Source organism: Onychostruthus taczanowskii, unplaced genomic scaffold, assembly GCF_017590055.1.
Source record: "Onychostruthus taczanowskii isolate IOZ18803 unplaced genomic scaffold, ASM1759005v1 scaffold136, whole genome shotgun sequence".
Taxonomy (NCBI): domain Eukaryota; kingdom Metazoa; phylum Chordata; class Aves; order Passeriformes; family Passeridae; genus Onychostruthus; species Onychostruthus taczanowskii.
This window is the reverse complement of record NW_024498529.1, coordinates 23,324-44,715: the sequence shown is the minus strand read 5'-3', so window position 1 is coordinate 44,715 and position 21,392 is coordinate 23,324. Positions and strand designations below refer to the sequence as shown.

General features: G+C 41.2%; 1 protein-coding gene across 20 annotated transcripts in view; it reads left to right on the top strand.

Annotated features, from left to right (window-relative positions):
* Nucleotides 1-21,392, top strand: part of PPFIBP1 (PPFIA binding protein 1) — a 656,824-nt gene that overhangs the window by 619,579 nt on the left and 15,853 nt on the right. For 7 of the 20 annotated variants that reach the window (XM_041397130.1, XM_041397115.1, XM_041397117.1 and 4 more), the window contains 14 exons: nt 2,740-2,826; nt 3,991-4,104; nt 4,652-4,783; nt 9,228-9,320; nt 9,796-9,888; nt 11,671-11,785; nt 12,982-13,014; nt 14,352-14,413; nt 15,144-15,228; nt 16,344-16,498; nt 17,460-17,590; nt 18,888-18,941; nt 19,565-19,625; nt 20,673-20,702. In XM_041397130.1, the coding sequence (XP_041253064.1) occupies nt 4,093-4,104; nt 4,652-4,783; nt 9,228-9,320; nt 9,796-9,888; nt 11,671-11,785; nt 12,982-13,014; nt 14,352-14,413; nt 15,144-15,228; nt 16,344-16,498; nt 17,460-17,590; nt 18,888-18,941; nt 19,565-19,625; nt 20,673-20,702 (1,056 nt within the window). In that variant the 5' untranslated portion in view covers nt 2,740-2,826; nt 3,991-4,092. The remainder of the gene's footprint in view (nt 1-2,739; nt 2,827-3,990; nt 4,105-4,651; nt 4,784-9,227; nt 9,321-9,795; nt 9,889-11,670; nt 11,786-12,981; nt 13,015-14,351; nt 14,414-15,143; nt 15,229-16,343; nt 16,499-17,459; nt 17,591-18,887; nt 18,942-19,564; nt 19,626-20,672; nt 20,703-21,392) is intronic. The other 13 variants (XM_041397135.1, XM_041397123.1, XM_041397128.1 and 10 more) reach the window with 8 other exon arrangements.

Genomic DNA, 21,392 nt, shown 5'->3' with positions numbered 1-21,392 from the left:
CACAGGTATTATGTAGAAGTTACTTCAGGCAAAAAGAAAACAACTCTTGTGTTGTACACAGAATTTTCTGGGTTTGGTGTGCTACAGGAGGTCTGGTTTCATGCAGATTTTAGAAAATATTACTGGCAATACCAGAAAAGAATTCTTTGCACCCAGTACGCACAGCTTGCAAAACCAAGACATCTCTGCAAGGTTTCTCCCAAAGAATAGATGAACTGCCCTAAGTGTTTGACAGGATGAGAGGAAATGGCCTCCAGTTGTGCCGTGGTGGGATTAGGTCAGATATTATGAAAAGTTTCTTTCCTGAAGGAGTTATTAAAAATTGGAACAGGCTGTCCAGGGACGTGGTAGAGTCACCCTCCCTGGAGGGATTTAAAAAATGTGTGGATATGGCATTTGAGAACATGGTTTAGTGGCAAACATAGTAGTGGTTCTGGGTTCATGGTTGGGCTTGATGATTTTAGAGGTATTTTCCAGGCTTAAGGAGTCTGTGATTCTATTAGCACTAATTTTTGTTTTGTGGGAGAACAGCCTTTTCACTTGTCCTGTTTGGGGTTCCCATCACCTCTCTCTAATGGCAGGGCGCAGCTGCAGCCTGAACTCTCCCTCTCCCAGCACTCCTACTTTAAAGGCAAGGCTGGTGTGCTGAACCAAGTGGATTTTTTCTGAGAAATGTGAGCGGAGTTTAACAACAAAGGTATCTTGGCAAGATGCTGTGCACAATGACTAACGTTCTGCTTTCACGCCTTGTTGGTTTTCACAGACATTTTAATCGTGCTGTGAAACCAAGACTGTCCTCCCCACATTTTCCTCCTGCAGTCTTGGTTTTAGTTCATTTGTGTCTGGTTAAGCTGACTGGAGCTATCAGGAGGGTCAGTGGTTCAGGTGTTGATGTGGTGGTTGGGAGGCAGGGAGTCAAGTCTGTGCTTTGGCAAGGAATTCCATGTTAGCCTCAGCACCATGGAAAAGTGTCTTTGCAGCTCTGCTGCCTGTGGTGAGGGTTGGATACCACTTTCCCACATCAGACACATGCACCGGGCTGATAAATGTGTTGTGTATTACAAAATATAGATGCTGTTCTTGTGCAGACTGTGTAAGTGCTTGAGATGTACTGGAGCTCTTGAAGGACAAGGGAGCTGCAGAGCTGCAAAAGCAGACAAAACCTCAGTTCTGTTTTCACAAACAACTCAGGTCACAAAATCCGAAGCATAATCTACTGGTTGAACAGCTGAAAGGTTTATTTAATTTTGAATTCTTTCACCTAAATTGAAGTGTTACAAAATGGAAGATCTCACTGATCTTGAATGGTATGAGCTAAATTCTGGTAGAGGTCAGGGGGAAGATGTGGCAAACTCAGAAGTTTAGAGGAATTTTGCCCTGGGGTTTAGTGTCTGGGTGGTGAGATGGCTTAGTATTGTGCTGCTAAAAAACTCAGATACAGGGTCATAAGTTAGATCATTGTGATGAGGTACTGGTACAAATTACTAGAGAGCATCCTTTCTTAGTCTGCTGGAGCAAATTTCAGGGGAGATATTATGGTCACCAAGTGAAATTTCATGCTTGTGAGACACTTTTGGTACTGCTCAGTGATATAAGACTTGCCAGGATGCAGCCTGATTTCTTGAGAGCACTGAGGTGAGGTCAGACACCTTTACCTCCTCCTGTTTGCTTTATGTCAGATCTTTAAGTGATGCTGGAGGGCTTTCTATTGTTTCAGGCTCAAATAAGGCAGTTTCTACTACCACCCAAGGCCAGACTTGTAATTTAGAGAAGGAGTTTTAGCCAGGAGGTTTCCTGAGGTATCCTCTATAATCAGGGGAGATTCAAAGCAGGAGCTGGAGGCTTGGAGCTCCTGAGTGGTGATGGCCTCTCAAGGCCATAGTTGTGCTACAGGCTCACGGGAGCACAAGGATCAGTCACACAATTTCTTTTCATTACACATTCAGGAGTAAATTAGAGCCCCTCAACGTTGTTGGGTGTCTCTGCTGAGTGCCCTGGATTTCAGAGCAGCTTCTCAGACTCCTCTAAGCGATTTATGCCATGATGGGAACAAGGCTTCCTTTTCTGAGCCAAGATCTGATTGTGGCCTGGATCATGAAGTGCTTTGAGACAGCTTTGAATATGGATAGAACAAAATCCTTTCTGCTGCTCAAGAGCATTGAAGTTATTATGAAGAAAGTTGCTGATTCCTCTGACCTCTCTGATAGCATTAACATGTATTCGTGTTTCTCTCTCGCCTCAGGCAGCTTTACAAAGAGATGTGTTTAGAGTGCAGACGTTCACCCATACCCCATAGAATGTGTCTGATGTAAAAGGATGTCTCTGACTGTGTGTATGACTTGCAAGAAGCATAATACACATTTTGTAGATTGTATGTTTGGCTTTATTTACTTGCTGAATGTCTCAGGGTATTTGTCTCTTTGCAAGGATGGCTTAGCATTGTGTAGCAATGAATCCAAGTTTTGTTAGCAAAATGCTGAATGCACAGTAAGTGAATTTTGCAGAACTGGGTCACCAGAAGGCTCTTCCTTTCTTGTCTTTAAGCCCCTGAAGAATTCTCTCCTGAATGGCGGTCATGTGTCCTTTGTTTATTTGATTTATAACTCTTAGAGGGCTGGAGAATATTTCAAACATGCTCTTAAACTGTCAGACTAAAAATGCTCTCATTAAGTGTTTTGATAACATTGGATAATACTGTGGCACAATAGCTGACTATGCAATATTTATTGTCTTTTCCAGACTAATGGACACATATCTGGGAATGGAGATATTTATCAAGAAAGGCTGGCTCGTCTGGAAAATGATAAGGAATCTCTTGTTCTTCAAGTGAGTTGTCATCCAAATTATTTCTTTCTGCTCTTGCATTTGTGAGACTGTCTGAAAGTATGTGGTAAAACCTCTGAGAATTTATTTGGAGTTGTGATGTCTTAGACAGTGTTCAGAAGACTTGCTGGTATGTGGGAATTAACCCAGACTAGAGAAAGGTGTGAATTTAGATTGCAGGAAAAATCTGAAGGTCTTTCTGTCTGTATATTTGTTCTCTTTGAATTTGGTTAGCGGAGCTGGTCTGCAGAGAAGCCACCTACTTACATCCATGTGTATCCTTAAGATCACTATTTCCCAGGGCCATTCACATGATGTCTGCATCAGGAGACAATTGTCCTGTCCTTAGGAAAGGTAACAAAAGCTGCAGGACTGGCTAGCCAGCAGAAGGAGACAAGCAGCTCCTTGGTGGTCCTGTTCACCTGCTGCTGGGCTGGGGGTCAGTCCTGGCTGCTCTGACTGCTGGCTTCCTCTTGCTGTTGGAGTCAGAATATCTGCACAGGTCCATCCCCTGATGTGGACCCAGCCTAGGGGCTGTGACAGCACTGAGCTCACCTTCCTTCCCAGCAGTACTGCAGGAAGAGCCTGTTGAAAATGAAAAAATGCATTCAGAAAAGGCAAAATGAGAATCTGTCTGCTGTCTTAAAAATGTTGTCTTGGTCTTACCCAGCCTCTGGCTGTGTGTTTTAACCTTCTTTGCTTTTATTGTTCTGAAAAGGGGAAAGTGCTTGTTATGGTACACTGTGTGCAATCACTTGGGAAGGAGAATATATTATAAGTAGGGAGGTTTATGTGGTGCTTAAGGTAGGAGCTAATGGGTTGAGTTAATGTATTGTCACATCAAAGGCATACATATTGGCAGTAAAATGCAGCAGCCACCCCTTGTGAAAACCTCCAGTGAGGAGGGGAGTTGCAGAATTGCAATGTGTCTGTCAGAACTTTGACTGAAATTCTAGTAAGTGTGAGGGGAGAGCTTTTCCTCCTCTCTGTTTTCTTTGCCAAGTGATGTGTCCACTGCAGAGCTCTTCTCCTTCTCCTCCTCCTCCCTGCATGGTCCCAGTTAATCTTGGCCCAACCAGCAGTGTTGCTCACCTGCAGTTCTTCAGCTGACACATATGGCACAGGTGCAAGGTGTTAAACATGTATCCCTTTTTTCCTGCTGTCCAGGTAAGTGTGCTTACAGACCAGGTGGAGGCCCAGGGAGAAAAGATCCGGGACCTGGAGTTCTGCCTGGAGGAGCACAGGGAGAAGCTAAATGCCACGGAGGAGATGCTACAGCAGGTATTTCACAGCTCCATGTCTGTCTTGCTGTCTTGTCTTCCTTCTGTCTTAACAAACTTTGATGAGAGCAGTGCCCTTCAAGGTGTTGCAGCCTTTGATGTTTCTTAACTAAGGGATCATTTTCTACCATACTGGCTTTAAAGTCTTTGTGTTTAGTAATATCAGTACTGCTTAATGCTGCAGGAATCCAGTTCTGCCCTCCTTTGAGTCCTTCCCCACTGAACTTCCAAGAGCCTTAGATGAAAGCCTCTGGCAGGATGGGTGGCTTCCCCTCACAGCTCCTTGCTGCCCAGAGCGACTGTGATGACAGACAGGCTTTTTTCTTGTCCTGGCAGCCAGCCCGTGTTAGTGCCCCTGTGATCCCAGATGCATCCTAGGTGCCTGGAATCTGTCAGATGGATAATAGCTGTGTCTCAGGGTTTCACATAGTGCAAGGATGGGGGTGATGCTATTCCCCATGAAGGAGACCTTTGGCTGTCAAAATAAATTGCTGGTTTCTTCCCCTTGGATAAATAATTCCGTTCTCTTCCTCTTTGTCTTGAATCAGGAGCTTTTAAGCAGAACAACCCTTGAAACTCAGAAGCTGGATCTTATGGCAGAGATTTCCACTCTGAAATTAAAGCTTACATCTGTAGAGAAGGATAGATTGGACTATGAGGACAGATTCAGAGACACAGAGGTGAGTAAACCCTGACAGGATAAACTGTGAAAGCTGTATGTGTCTTCACCTTCACCTGAACATTTTCTGGGATTTTTTTTTTGTCAGGCAAGAAGGGGAACTAATCTTTAAGGTTACAGCATGTTCATTTTAAAGCAAAAAGTGTCCCCTTTGTTAAATTATGGTTTTACAAAGAAAGATTTCCAAAGGCAGTTTTTGATTCTGGCTGTTAGGTCTCAGGAGGGGTGGAGTTAGGTTGGATTTTAATAAAATTAACATACTGCACTTTCCTGACCCCACATAAAACTGTCACCTTCTGAGTAAGGCATGTCTAAGGCAAGTACAAAAAGCACCCATGTGCAAAGACACTGCGCAGGAAGAGAGTGAGCTGACTTGCTGTGGGGCTCTTGGGAAGCCTGACTTCAGAGCCCAGCCTTATGGGAGCCTGGGAAGAGAGCCAGGTGGAGCTGCCATCCCTGGCAGTGCTCTCCTGGGGCATTTCACTCTGTGCTGCAAGTCTGTGTAGCTGAACCTCACTCATGTTGCAAGCCAGAAATGCTCAAAGCAGGTGGGCAAACCTAGGGAACTCCAAGTATCAGCTAAGCTGTCCTGGCAATATGATAGAGCCCCTACCAGAAATATCTCAGAGCCTGCCTATGAAGCAGAAGAAAATTTCAATTTCTGGATTCATAAATGAGCTGAAATGTCAGGTGTTTGTTATGATTGTGGATGTTCCAGGTGTCATTCGTTTCTAGAAGAAAAGAAGCCATATTGTCATGACAGGACACAAAATTGCCCTTTGCACTTCTGCCAGTGGTTTTCCAACTGCTCAGTTTCCGGTAAAGCACGATTCCTCACTTGTATTGCAAGCACAAAAACAAAAGTCAGTCTTGCTTTTGGATTGCTCTTTGTGCCTGTCTGAAATAATCTGCAGACCCAAAGAAAGCCACAGGTTGAAAACTAATGACTTGTATCACTTTCAGGTTTGGAAGTGATTCTTTTGGTAGTGACAGCAGTGTTCATTCCTCCAGTGCAGCACATTTCCTTGGGTGCTGCCAAGCTCTGGGATGGATTCCTGTTGCTTCCTCTTACCTTTGCCTCTAGTTGGTAACAGGTGTTGTGTGACAGTATCACAGCACTGCCTTCAAAGCAGCTGATTGTGTAGTGCAGACAAGCTCTGTGCGTGGCATTGCTGGAGAAATTGGCAGGGGGAAGAGTGGAGGGAATCACTGAAGGTCTCCTGCACCCATGGGAAGTGTGTGTAAGAGCTGGCTGCTCTCACAGCTCTTCTGGGACTCTGCCCACACAGAGCTCAGCTCTTTAATGAATTACAGCACACAGCAAATAACTCTCTGTGTGCTGACACTTACTCTAAGCAGCCCAAATGAGGGATAAACGAGCTGGCACCAGCAGTAAATGGCTGTGAGGAGGCAAGGTTTGGTCCAGATGTCCACAGGGAGCAGGTGCTTTCTGACCTGGGTTCTGTTGAATCTTCATTTGCAAATACCCTGTAGTTTCTTCTGCTTTCCAGAACTGCTAACAGTGACTGGGCTTTGAGTGATTTGCTTCCTCTATTTCTGCCCTTATTTTTACTGAATATTGTAGAGTTCTCCTGGTCTCCCTCTTTCTTTGTTTCCCCCCTGAACTGCAGTCTCTCCATAACTTCATAGCACAGCTCAGCATACCAGGAAGGTGGACATGAAGCCACAGGTTCCCAGAAAAATGGTTACAGTGTGGGGAGTACATCACAAACTGCAAATCTGTAATCTCTGTGCAAGAGGCTTATCCTCTATGAAGACCTTCCTCTTTGAAATACTTTGAAAGACACTAAATGCCTTTGATAAAAATAATCTAAATTTTATTTAAATTGTAGTTACTGTAATTAGGGACTGTACGGATTTATATCAAGGATATTTATGCCAGAACTAATTAACTATTACTAAAATGTTTCTCCCTCCATTTGAAATCCAGAATGATGTAGTTAATGTTATATATATTATTATATTGTTTCTTCTTTATTTCAACACTTTATAGCTGTAAAAATGCTTAGGCTTAAATGCTGGAAGGGATATTATGTCTTAATTTCCATTTGGTTCAGTGAAAATTTGAATGTCTTATTAGTTGGAGGGTCTGAGCTCTTACAGAATCTCTAACAGATATTTTGGAGGCAGCACTTATTCAGAAGTATTTTATTGTGTTGATCTAATTATATTGCTGTTTATCAATTATTTTAGAAGAGCTGAGCATTTAAATTAATATTTAAAATATTTGACCCTAAAACACATTATGGCATTTATGTGGAGTGATCGAAATAGAAAAAGTTTAATACCCAGACTAGGAAAGCAAAACTGTAAATATTGCTTCTGGTTTTATTTAGGGAAAAGAAAAAAATTGATGTCTGACAACTTGTGCAGCTACTGTCTCCTACAGAATTACCATTCTGATTAAATCCTTCATATTACCCATTTGTTCCTTATGTCTGTCATCGCAACTTCCCATTCCAGCTTGGTTGGTTACTCATATTCCCTATTCTTTGTCTAAGCAGATGCCTCTCTAGATCTTTTTGCTCTAGGATTTGCTGTCTAGATGTTCACAAACACACAGCTTTTTCAAAGCTAATTGTGTACTTAATAGAGATTCTAATTGTTCTGTTATTTGAATTATTCCAGTATTTCTACTTTCTCAGCAGACACTAGCATTATTTTCCTTGAGGAACACGGGTGGTCTGAGTTGGGCTGAGTTTATGTAAGAAAATACCCTGTGAGGGTGTTTATTTGGGAAGGAGTCCATAGCCAGACTGGGCCTTTGAAGCAGCAGCCAGAGGCTAAAACTGGCTCACTCACAGGGAATTCTTTGTGATTTATCCACCATCACCTCCAATCTGGTTGCAAGATTGTTCTGTTTTCTGTGTCACACTGAGTATTTTAAAAGTCATGTAGTTCAAGAGACAAATATGTGGAGAACAGCCTTGGCAGTGAGTTCAACACAGCATATTTAGACATTGGATCATGCTGCAGGAGAGAAAAGCCCCATACAAATCAATTGTTGAGGAATTTCAGGTGTTCCTGAATTAGAAAGTCATAGATTAAAAGTAGTAATTGCTAAAAACATTAACATGTTCAGTATTTTCACTTTCCTTGTAGTTCTGAGAACTGAACTTGGATCTTTCTGAAGAAATACAGATGCTGCTCTCTTAGCATCAGTTTCATTAAACACAAAATAATAACCAGAGGCTTGTAAGCTTAGGAAGTGTGGTGTGGGGCTGAAAGGCAGGTGTTATCAGGGACCCATAAATACCCTCTAAATGTCAGTTTCTGGCTTGTTAATTTATAAATATAAATCTCTATTAATTATAGTATTAGCTCTGAGAAACTGTGCTTAGTGCTGTTAGCTCAATGTACAGCTTGGATGTACATGGTAATCGTTGGATGTAACCCAATGGATAGGGTTTGCTTCAGATGTGGAAAGGAAAGCAAACATAAGGACCATAAAAAATATTTATTTGAGAGTGCTGAGGTCCTGGCGCAGGTTTTTCAGAGAAGCTGTGGCTACCCTATCCCTGGAAGTGTCCAAGGCCACGTTGGACAGGGCTCTGAGCAACCTGGGACAATGGAATGTGTCCCTGCCCATGGCAGGGAGTGGAACAAGATGGGCTTTAAGGCCCCTCCCAACCCAGTCCATTCTCTGACCTAGAGGATGAGGAGGCTTGGTGGAGCAGTCAGACTCAGGGTTTGTTTGACCAAGGGAGCTAGGGGCACTCAAGTCTGACCCCCAAACCTGGCAGGATCCATCAGGATAGCCAGGAGGTTGAGCTGATCTCCTAAAGAGCTCAGATGTGAGTTTGTGATGGCTCAGTTTATTCCAAGCCAGGCTGAATTTGGAAAGCGCAGATGTTGTGGTGCCATTGATGCTTAAGCACAGGTGCCTTTTCTTGTAGAAACCTATCATGGCTCCTCTGTTCAGCCCTCAGTGAGAGGGCTCTTTTAAGTAGTGGAAACATGGATTTGTACAGTGTAATCACTTCATATTTTGAAAAAGCAGGTGATGGCTGGTGAGCCTGGGACAGGAGGGACTGCAGAGGGGAGGATGTGGCTGCTGCGTGTTGAAGGATGTCTGCCACTGTTTTCCATTGCCCAGCCTTAGTATTGGGCTCCAGGCAGCTGAACATAAAAGCAGGATTTTCCTGGCCCCCAGCACAGGGAACACAACTTCAGTTAATGAATTTATGTCTCCCTTTGTTCTCTGCCCTCTTACATTCGGTACAGTAACACAAACTGAGAAACTCGGTCCTTGGATATTTAGGAAGCTCTGAGTTGCTTGACTTAGTCATCGATTTGGGTGGTGTGGTTTTGTGTACTGAGTTCCTTTTATGCCTGCTTTTCTTGTTGTTACAGTCATAGCTATTCTTCTGTTTTGTTTACTGAAGTTCTTTGCTGTTTCTGGTTGTCTTTTTCCCTCCACTCAGGATTTGATCCAGGAAATAAATGAATTGCGCTTGAGGGTGGGAGAAATGGACAATGAAAGACTCCAGTATGAGAAAAAACTGAAAACAACCAAAGTAAGTGAGGCTGAGGGGAAGAGGCAGAGAGAGGTGTAAATCAGGCTTTAGGAATTCACTCTTTTCCCTAATCCTTGCCTACACCCTGCAAAATCCTGGGCACTCTCAGGTCCTGGGGTTTCGTAGTTCTCACTTAGCAGCAGTGGCTATTCCCAAATTTCATGCTGTGGTTTTCAGTTTGAGTATTGTTTTTTATGAAGGGTAACATACCATGCTGTTAACAATAAATTTATTACCTGTTCAGATCTTTGTTTTGCATGTGTGTCAAGAAATACCAGTTGCAGTATGTAAGGTGTATGCCAAACAGCATTTATTTTCTCCTAAATGTGCTAAAAACAAACCACTTCTGAAGTGCAAGCATTCACCTAAGTACTTCTAGCAGCCTGGTTCTCTAAGTGTCTAACTTCTCTTTGCCATTTAGCCTTGTCTCTTTTCTACCTTTAGTTTCCTCTCACTCCTCTGTCTCTGTTACCAGTCTTTAATGGCCAAACTTTCTAGCATGAAAATCAGAGTGGGTCAGATGCAGTATGAAAAGCAGCGGATGGAGCAAAAAAGCCAGATGCTAAAGGTGTGGTAGTTTTTGGGTAATGCTGGGCCTGTTTTGAGTTCTTCATGTTCCACCCTTTACTGGTCCTGCACTGTGTTGTCATGCTCTGTTCTTCATTAATTGCTGTGTGTTGATATGCAGTGTGCCCTTCCTCCTTAGATGTAGAAAGCTCTTTATTGTAGATATTCCTTGTAAACAGCTTTTATATTGCAGGGGAGAGGATTTTCCTGCTCTGAACCTTGCATAGGTTACACATAATGGCATTAGACTTGGGTTAAAATCATTCCCCCTTCCAAAGGAAGATTGCCTTGTCTGTAGCTTACATCCATTATTCAAACAGAACTTTTTATCTCCCTTTTAGAGAAAATGTTTTCATGAAAACTGACTGGGAAATAGTGACTCTTTTATACTGTCCCTTCTCCCACGTGTAAATTTGCATATCATACTTCTAATTCAGGAAAAGAAATGCACATTGACAACCACATGCAGCTCTAGTTGCCTGTGGATATAACAGCAGCTTCTCAAGTGACCAAGAAATTATCTTGTTTTGGAGTAGCATGGATCCTACAGTAGCAGAAATCCCATCATAATCAGTGCCAACTTGGAGCACTGGAGAATTGTAGTTATTCCCCAACCACTGTTGTGGAAAAAGCTTTGATTTCTTGACAGTTTTAAGACTGATCTATTTTTTTTAATGATGCTTTAGAGCAAACAGGAACAGAATTTCAGGAAATTCTGTAGCTGCGCCATAGTTTGGGTTGCAAACATCACTATGTATTTGCAACAGATCATCTGAGGGTAGTTCAGGAAAATACCTAAGCCACAGTATTCTAGTTTGGTTTATTCCATTAAGGATTTGAAACGTCTTTTAGAAGCTGTAAGTGCCAAAATGATGAGTCTTGCCTTGTTTTGCTTTGTTTACAAACTGAACAAATTAAATTTTCAGTGTTGGGTACAGTTGCAGTGGGGGTCCTGTCTTGATGATGCTGTTGCACAAGATATCCTCGGACATCAAAGAAACTTGTTACTAAACTGGGTAGGATTTGACTCAAATTTTAAAAAGTTAAATGCATGGATCTGTGCCAGTCACTTGCTAGTGCAGATGGTTAGATCTAAGTTAAAACTTGACAGCATTTTTCTAATACACCCCAACTCCTCCAAACACCATCTGTCTTATTTTCAAGAATCTCAGCTCCAAGCTTTCTTTCCTAATGCATGATCAGCAAACCCAAACTGTGGCAGAGGTACCACGTTTTTGTCTGAACTGCTTTCCAGTATGTGTCCATGTGCTTGCTGGTGTTGTGATTGATTTTTCTTCCACAGAAGCAGTAGTTAATTCTGAAACTGTCCTCAGCCTGGTACAAGCACAGTTTCGAAATTGTTCAGCTTCAAACATGCAACATGCCCTATAAATACTAAAAAAATGTATGGAAATGTTAACATTCAGCCTTTTCACCTGTGTTTTTTCTATCTCTGCAAGGTTAAACGAATAAGAAAAATGTTCGGTGTTTTTCCACTTTTTGCTCTTTTGTCTTTAAATTTTGATGCGAAGTGTCTTTCCTATTATACACGAAACCAACAATTTCAGACCACAGACCCCCTGATTTTGCTCTGTTGTGGGCTCAGAAGTCTGTTGGGATGTTCAGAGTCACTTTGGTGCACCCTCAGGCAATGTTAAATGTCAGGGGCTCTCAGTCACTTCCACCAGCTGAGGACCTGTCCATTGTGCTTCCTAGGAGGGAATTGTGGAAATATCTCAGCTGCCTGTGGAAGCTGTCACTGAGTGGCTCTGTGTCTTTACAGGATGAGCTGTCAGCTCTGAAAGACAAACTAGAGCAGAAGGAAGCTGAGGTGAAAAGGTTGCACGAAAAACTGGTTTCCAAGCTGAAAGGAGAAGGGATTGAAATACTGGACAGAGGTAAGAAAAAAGGAGACTCTGTCACTGTGTCCTCTCAATCATTTTATCTGAGGTCATGTTTCCTTGTACAGGAAATAAGTGATAAAAGCCTGAATTTTCCTGAACTTTGTCTTGAGTTTACCTCTTGAAACATATTTAGAGGGTGTTGATGATGCAAGTGCTAAACTTTCTGTCACAGCAAGGTCTTGGTCAAATCTAAACAAGACCAAAAAATTCTCTAATTAGCTCCTTGCACGGCTTGCATGGGGCCTCAAAATATACAGTTTATACTGGCTGAGAAATTTTTAAACTAATTTCTACAAATGCTCCAAAAACATTGTGTTGAAAAGGAAACTTCCTGATAAGGAAGGGGAAAAGCCATACTGCAGACCAAAGTATGATGTTGACCTAGCTGTAAGTAGGTGAAATCAAGGATTGGTTCTGGATTTGTGTGCTCATTAAGTCTAAACCTTAATTAGGCTTGAATAAGCACAAAAATTTTACATGCTGGTAATTCTTTTATTGGCTTGTAAAGAAGAAACTATTAGTATTTATTTGTGGGAATCTTAGATTGGGGACTTATTTAAAACGAGAAATTTTTAATTAAAAAATCACAGACATTTTCCACAGACTTTTTTTACCTGATGCAATTTCAATTCTAAATATCTTACTGATAGTTGTTGCTGATTTTAAGATTGTGCTTTTAAAGTATGTTTTTTAGAAAAAAATTACACAAGAGATTACTGTCCTCCCCTGATCTGAGGAGGAATATGCTGTGTGTAGATTGTCACATTTTATTTCATGAAATGGTGTTTTCAAAACCACTGACTAAGATCACTAAAAGTGATCACAATGAACTGTGATTCCATTTTTTTAAAACAACATTTAAATGTGAGCAGGGTCTGACTTCATTCATTTATGGCTACTTATATAGGGCTTTTTTTCCCTGGGGACTACTTGAACTCTCATTACCTTCTGGTCCTCAGCTTTATGGTTTTTAGTGTAGCTCAGCAGAAGATCTTTCGCTGTGATGAAATATGTTTTATCTGTCTTGCACTGATATTTAAAAATGCTGTTTCCAGATAATGAATTATCTGCCTCATTACCTGAATGAAGTGAGGAAGAGTTGACTCATAAAGTATCAATAATGTCTTAAAAGTTATTTCATGTCATAACCTTCATGCTAATTTCCAATCCAATGGGTTTTCCCCACACAGATGAAAATTGTAAAAAGAAGCTCAAAGATAAAAGTAAGGTTCCTGGTGTCTTTCCATGAGTATTTGCATTCCAGAAGTGCTTTCCAGAATAGCTTTCTGCATGTGTTTGCAAAACTGCTTTAACAAACATTGTTAGGTTGCAGAATCTATAACCCTTAGTTGCACTTAGAGTAAAACTGGAGAACTTAGAGTAAAACTGGAGAACAAGGGTGAGTTTCACACTTGAAACACAAAGTTTTCTGAAGAAAATCATACAGATAAAGGAAGATTGGGCCTCAGGAAGGCTCACAAAGCAATTACCTCTCAGTGAAATGCAGTTGCAATCGAGCAGACCAGATTTTCAGCTAGCATAACTGAGGGAAAATCACTGGAACTGGATCAGGTGCTGGTTTAGTCCAGTGTGTCTAAATGTCTTTCATCTAGAAAGCCAGCCAGGCTGCCTCTTTTCTTCTTGTATTTCATTAAGGAGGAGAATGTTTTTCCTGCTCTGTTTGCTTTCCATGAATTTTTAGGAAGTTGAAACAGGGCTTTTTTGCCTGTGAGTTTGGCTATCTGCCTACATTTGTAGTGAAATTTGACTTTTACCTCATTCATGCAAAGCAGATCTTTAGGAAAAAAATTGAGATTATTTCCATTCTTTTTGAATTCCTAGCCCAGAACCACCTCCAGAACATACATGTTCCCATGTATTTATACTTCTTGTTAAATAAGGATTATAGATGAAGCACTGTTGTCTGTGTTAGGAACCTTTCCCAGGCCTGAACTGCCACGTAATATTCCAGCATGACTGCTCATCACAGCAAACATTCGTGTCATTCCACTGTCTCCTTCTCATTGCTCCATCCATGCTGGATTAGGGCTGAGCATCACTGCACAATGCTTTCTTCATCACATCCATTAATCCCCTGGCTTTGTTGAGTGGACTTGAGAGGTGCTGTTTGGGGTAGTCATTGACTGTTGTACTGACGATGTGTTTTTCCAAACATTTCCAAATGTAGTATATTGTTTATCTTGAACTTCTTGTTTTGCAGATATTTGGTTCTTTTAAAGATGGAGATAGTGAAAGTCAAGCAGTAGTTTTACTCCTGAGTTTTTCATTCTTGTAAGGCTTAGAGAGGTGTGGGGGGAGGAAGGAAATTTCCTGGATTTCATCATTTCCTTGATAAAAATGTCAGAGCAGAGATTTTGAAGAAAAATAGCTTCCTTCTTTGTGTTTGCATCTAAAAAAGAATTTAAGTGGCTTATGTTTTGTCTGTAACTATGTAAATCTACTTTCAGATATTACTGAGTTGCTTCTAGATTTTTTGTTTTTCTTACTTCCTTACACTGTCTTATTTAAATTGACTTGGAGAACTCTATTGTGTTTTTAGATATAGAAGTACAGAAAATGAAGAAGGCGGTAGAATCTCTAATGGCAGCAAATGAAGAGAAGGTAGCAAAGTGATTACTTTTTCAGTAAACATTCATCAGATTGGTTTAAATCTCTAAGAAAACCTTCACATGTGAGCTTTTCACAATTCAACTAAAAACCAAATTTGTAAGAATCAATGATTTTCTGCAGTCAGAAAAATTTGTACAAGATTTGTACAAGTCGATGATTTTCTACAGTCAGAAGCACTGCAGTGCCTTTCAGGGGCTATGAGCATTTATGAGCGCTGTGCATGTGCACAGGATCTGTTCAGAATCCTTACACTGTTGAATTCAGTGTGGTTAATTTGCACTGTGTTCTGCAAATGTAAAGATCTCCATACAAGTGCCAGATCACAGGCTGCATTTCCAAAAGTGCTTTTCTGTGAAGTATGAATTATTTTCATACATGGTTTTTATGCTTTCATATGCATGTGCATTTTGTAGGATGTTTTCTTTTGATCACCAAAGCCCTAAATCCTTAGTACATGTCAAATTTATTATGCTCTACCTTTGACTTAATATAAGGGAGCTGAAATCCACTTTCAAGGCTGAGACAGTTCTGGTGATTAACCGTATGATAGTTTTTGCTAAATACAACTTTTGATATTTCAAAGCCTCTCAGCATTCTGAGTCCTGTCCCATCCACACTTCCCATTTCTTTTAGTCTCACAACCAGTTAAACGAAAGGATCTAGTATTTGTACTTCTTATTTCTGGGGGAGGAAGCACAGTCACAATTTCCTTTTATTTTAGGATCGAAAGATAGAAGAGCTTCGGCAATCTCTGAATAGGTACAAGAAAGTCCAAGACATGGTGATACTGGCTCAAGGTAAAAAAGGTATTGTACAACCAAAAAAACAAAAAACAAACAAAAAAAATGCTACTCATTTAAACTCCAGTTGTGTTATAGTGGTGAGCTTAACCATGTGACTGAAGCAGAAGCTATATCTGTTTCACAACATGTAATGGCCCGTTCCATATATTCTAAGACTGGTGGGGGTTTCCAGACCCCTTCAGAGAGTGAAGATTGTCAACAGCCCAACAAGAGTGAGGAAGCAAAATGTGTTTTTGTTGTGTTGGGTTCACACAATGCTGATTGTTGGAGGGGAAGCATTTTTTAAATAAGTATTGCCCTTTCTTGCAGTGCTGTGGCTTCAGGCACAGGAGGGTGTTAGAACAGACCTTGATTCTCTGGCAGCTCTGCTCCATGGTCACTTCATGGAGCATGGGCAGAGATTTCAGGCAGTGACAAATGGGCAAGAGAGGTTTTTGCTGTGAACAGACTTTGGTTTGTGCTTGCCTCAGATCTTTGGCAACAAACACTGGATTTCTGCTCACCTTTTAGAAAGTATTGGTTGTCTTTCACAACCAGTCCAAGCCTTTTGGTAGCACTGAGGCAGTTCAGGAGCATCCAGGGTGGAAGGAGCAGAGGATGCCAACACTGATGTGGGCTTCAGCACTACCTAAATGAGACATACTCAGTTTGTGGCAGGCTGCAGACCTGATGTAGTCACTTCAAGGGTGGTGATAGGCTCTGAGCAGTGGGCTGCATTTTTCCTCCGGGTACCTTGAAGATACCACAGAGACATCTTAAGTTTCAGGGAGACTGGACTTCTTACTTTTCCTTAGTAAATAAGGGAAACAAAGTATTTAGAACAAAATTCCAGAACACACAGGAATTAAGTACTCCAGTTTATTTAGCTTGTTGAAACTGATGCCACTAAATACCCTGAGGGTGTTTCCTGGACTTTTTGACCTCCCTCTGTTCCAACCCTGCTGTGTTGTGATGGTTGAATTGGGAAATGACAGTTGGCTGTGGTTCCCTTTCTAAAAACTAAAAAACCCCAGCAATCAAATCCTTCCAGTTTTGGCCCATAACTGAGCACGCTGGCTGCAGCTTCTGTGGGAGCGAGGCTTGTAAAACCAACAACTTTCTGTGTTCTCTCCCTTCAGGCAAGGAAACTGAAAGTGAAGACTTGAATTCAGGGTCTGTATCTGTGGGTTTATCGGACACACCAAGTCTGACTGACCCAGAGAAAAGCCTATCCCCAACCCCAGTAACAGCATCTCCAATCCATGATAAGTTCAACGTGAACATTCATGAAGAGGTAGGTTGGTTTTGGGTTTTTTTTGCTTTATTTAATACCATCATTCCTTGAAAACACTGCTTGTGCTGGATTCATATAAACACTGCTTGTGCTGGATTCATATTGCAGGTGACAAAACTCAAATTTCTGAAAATATTTTTTTCTGAGTTTAACAGTTTTTGGTAGTGTCTCATATCCTTTTGGGGAAAGTAGTTTTCTTGTGAAAGCTGCTGAGGAATTTCAATTAAACTTATTTTTCTTAATCCGCAGATGGGATCAGGAGACAGAAATAGCTGTATTTATCGTGAGAACAGATCTAAATGACTTTTTCTGTTAGTCATAGAAATTATTTTTCTTATGAAACGTAGCTGCTTTAGGAGCTACATATACTTTGGCACAAACCTGAAGTAAATATGTTCAGACTTACTAAACACATCTTGTCATATTTAAGTGGATGCAATCATAATTGCATCCATTCAGTTAAATGATATGTAGGTTGTGGTTCAATCTCTGATTTTTACAATGAGATTTTCCAGTACAAAAACTATAGATTTCTTCTCTAAACTCTGAGTCAGAGCAGGGTCTTGACTTACTTAAACAGCAAGAACACACTATGAAGAAAATGAAATGAAATTAAATGTTTAGCATCTTTTTTGTATTCTCTGAGTGTCTGAAGACAGGATTAAACCTGAAAAGTGGACTACCCTTCATGGTGTCTGTGGTAGAGACAGATGTAGCAGGCAGCCTTGGGAGACTTGTGAGATTGTTGTCTATGCTGTAGCTTAGCTGTGCAATGATTCATGTTTTATCTGCAGTGCCATCTTTCAAGTAGTAAATCATTCTATTAGAATAAGGAAAAAAATCACTTTTGAAACCTTATTTCAGATCCTTTTCTTCATGATTTATCTGTTACTCTTTTTTAATTTATGATTGCTTAATTTCATCTCAGAAGATTGTAACATATATTCTCCCTTCTTTTCAGAATTCCTTACAGATCCATGCGAGTATTTTACAGATTTCAATCCCTTCCTTTTCATCAGCATCCAAGAGCTCAGAAACTGTTGCAGAGAGACTGAAAACACACCCTAGGCCAGATCCTGCAAGTGAAATGAGGTATTATGGGTTCCATGTTTTTTCAGTTGTAAATCCAATATTCTGTGACATTTCAGGAGAGCAATAATCTGTCAGTCACTGAATTATCAAGTCATTAGCCAGGTAAACAAGGCTAGGAGTCCCTTGGCTAGCTGCAGCAAACCAAACTAATGTTCCTGAAGTGCATTGATTAAATCCTGAGTAAGCAAGGGCTGGTTTGGTTGCTGTTGTAGCAGCACTCATGGTCTGTACCAGCTACTTCACAAGGAATGAACAGAAGGAGAGGGAAGCTGATCTAATGTATGAAGGTCACAGAATCATTATTTTTGTCTACGTTTGCATCATGGAAGTCTGGCTGGCTCTGCCAACCTTGGTGATTTGTGCTCAGACATTTTCCACAGCTGCTAAAGATGGTTGTAAGGCACTGCCAGAACAAAAGGGCTTCCAGCTCTAACCTGAGGAGAGGAGGAAACCCAAGGGATGTGTGGCTGCAGCCTGGGGCTGTGGCTGAGCTGTAGCACCCAGGGGTCCCCGTGCTTATAACCAATGGCAGCTGCTGGGTGAGGAGTGGCTGTCACCTTTCATCAGCATTTCTAATCCTGCACCCTCCTTGTCCTGGAAGGAAACCCAATCCCTGCAGACCTGCACTGGCAATGCAGGGAGTACAGAAAAGCACTCACAGCTCAACAAAGATTGTGCTTGGGTTTTTTTTCTTCTGGGTCCAAATCCCTGGCTTTATCTTAAGAAGTATCAAATACTAAGAATCCAGAGGCAAGGAGATGTTGTTGACTTGAAACAATCATCAGTCTCAATGTGAAGCATCAGTGCAAGCTCAATTTGATGTGTGATTTTTCCCGTTCCAGTTGATGAAAGAATCCTGTCCAGAAGCCCAGCTTCGCTCAGTTTGTGCTGTGCATGTTCCTCATACAGCTTGAGCCATCACCAGCAGGGATTTCACCCATGTCTCCTCTTGGCAAAATCCAAAGCAAGCACTAAACTGCAGCAAAGTGCCCCCTGCTGTGGGCAGTGACCAGGAGATGGTGACCTCCACTCCTTGTGCTGCTGCAGACCCTGCTGGAACGTCTGCATTTATTGTAGCTGAATAGTTCAGTATTGTCATCATCTTACAGTGAGAGTTGTCTTTCCTGAGGCTCTTGAGCTCACCTTTGTCCTTTAGCTTTTACAAGAGTTGCAGCCACAGCAGGGAAAATTTGCTGTGTGTTAGTACCATAAGAGCTGAAGTAAAAACAGAATGAAAGCAGGCTGAAATCATAGGATTTCTGTCTCAACCTTTTTTCATATCTTTTTTGTTTTACAGTGAAGGAAGATCTACAGGTTCTTCCCCTGAAACTCATCTGTGTGATAGTCCAGTGTAAGTGCCATAGTCAGATCTGTTCAGGGGACATATTTAAATGTGATGGTCAACTTGAACACCCACAAAGCGCCCCCCTTATTTTACATACATATGTAAATAGGTCAGTTAATTTTAGTCAAGATGATATTTGGTGATTGTAGATTTCTGCTTATGTCCCATGCTTTTATGATCATTATTTTCCAATGCTTTATCTGGGCACATGGTACTTCCTGTTACACTGTGAAGCATCTCTAATTTGGTGGTAGACTGTCAATATATTTTGAAATTTATAGTTTTCCACAGTGCATGCACACATGATTTGCTTTTTTCTTTTGGTAGTGGGGGGAAGATGATCAGCTGACTACAATGAGAAAATAATTTTTGTTTCTGACACATATCCATATTCCCCAAAGCAGCAGTTATTCCAGTGTAGAAGTTCTTACAGTATCTCATTAAATTGCATGGGCTCTGATTACTGAATTTACTGCACTGATTACTGCATCTTAATTCAAAATATCATTTGGTTTAGTATATCTCATCATGTATTATAATGCTGTCTTTAAAGCTGATTTATTTGAGTGTCTTTATCTCAGCAGGTTTAATTCTAATAACTGAGCTTGATTTTTATGTTATTGTTTCAGAATTTCCACACTGCAGAAGTCCAGCAGTCTGAGCAGTTTGAGGAAGGAGGAATCTGAAGTGGTAGGTTTGATCTCTTACTTCCTCCCATCTTCTTGCACATAGGTGTGACATCTCTGTTGTGACCCTGTGGGTGTTGTGTTGCCTTCTGAGAAATCTTGAGTCAGAGCAGGGTCCTTGTGGCAGGTGTTGGCAGTGGTCACACACATATGACATCTTCCACATTCTATTAAAGAAGAAAAGCTGTCCTTGAAAACACAAGTGCTTTTTCTTTCCTCTTTGTATGAGGCTTTTACCTGAGACTCTCTTGTTGTGTTTTTGCCCAGAGAATGAGGTGGGATTTTTTTATTGGATATGCCTTTCCAATTTAAGACAAGAAAAAAATAACTACCACCACCACTTCCTACCTGTGTTTAAGGTGAATAATTTTGACAGGCCATGTAATTAATGTATTGTAAAATACAGTCTGGGTTGACTGTATGTTTTAGGTAGTCAGAAACAAAATACTGAGCTGTTGGATGTCTGGGGATAGCTTCAGTTTAGGTTTCTGATCAAAAGCAGCTAATCTCTAGCAATGCAATCAAATCAGTGCAATTCAGGTACTCTTTTGTGCCAGCCTGAACAAGAAGCTCCTGAATTCCCTGATATCTCCTGTGCCTTGCAGTGTTGCGGGGAGGTTGACAGGACTGAAAATGTCACCAGACTCTGATAAGAGCTGGAGTTCATGGGTTTTTTGTTTGTTTGGACAGACAGGAGTAGAGGCTGTATGTGTTTTATCTACTTGGCTTCTACCCTGTCTGGTTCCTGCTCTGGGTCCCCTCAGGCCTCTCGGCCTGTGAGTGCCTTAATATTCTGTGTGTCACTAATCATGTGCACAGCTAATCCTTCACAAAGTGAACCAAAGCAACTCTATTTCCATGTCAGCTCACTGACCTCAAAGCAAGCAAGGCTTAGTCTGTGTGAAATACAACTCTGAAGAGATTTATTTTGGGGAAAAGGAACAGTCAGGGAAGGGTATTTCTGTCAGAACTTAACTGGGGGTAATCATAATGAATTGATTACTGGCTATAAAACATGACTTTTTAAATGCCTTAAATCTTTCCCAAACAGGACAGAGACTGTGCACTGAAGCCAGCAGAGGTAATGTGTGTGTGTGTGGTGATGTGTCTTTAGAGAAACACGGGCAGAGAGGAGGTGTTGGCCGGCTGGGAGGTGTGGAATTGCCACACACAGTTCCAGCAGGGAAATGGAAGTCCTGCAGACAGGACAGGGAGGAGTCTCTGGTGGCTTTCACCATCAGTGGCACTGCTCAGTAGTGCACCTCCTTGCCTCCTCACACATGCATTATCTTCCAGTCCAATTGAGCATAAGGTTACCAGCTAAGCTAATGTTTTTCCCCCACTAGATAATTAGCAAAACTAACCATTAAGCATTTTACTGACTCTGTAAGTATCTTTGATTAGTGTCTCTTAAAAAATATTTGGGTTTCTGAATTGTTTTCTGTGAGTAGCAAGTTTTTGAAAAACTTTTCTGAAAAGCCTGTCATTGCAGAACAGTCACCCTGTGGTACCTTAAGGCCACATCTTGCAGTTCTTACTTGCATTCATCCTATGAGTGGTTCGACAGACTTCAGATACCACTCATAGGATGAATGCTGTATTGATTCAGCAAAAGCCTAAGGATCATATTTGAGCTGTGAATGGTTTTGCTTCCTTCTTTCAAAGAGACAGTGAACAGCTGGCAAGGTTAAAGTACTGCTTTAAATTGGCTAACTGGAGTGTCTGATATCTCTCTTGGCATTTATACTCCTTGCTTGATCTGAAATTTCCT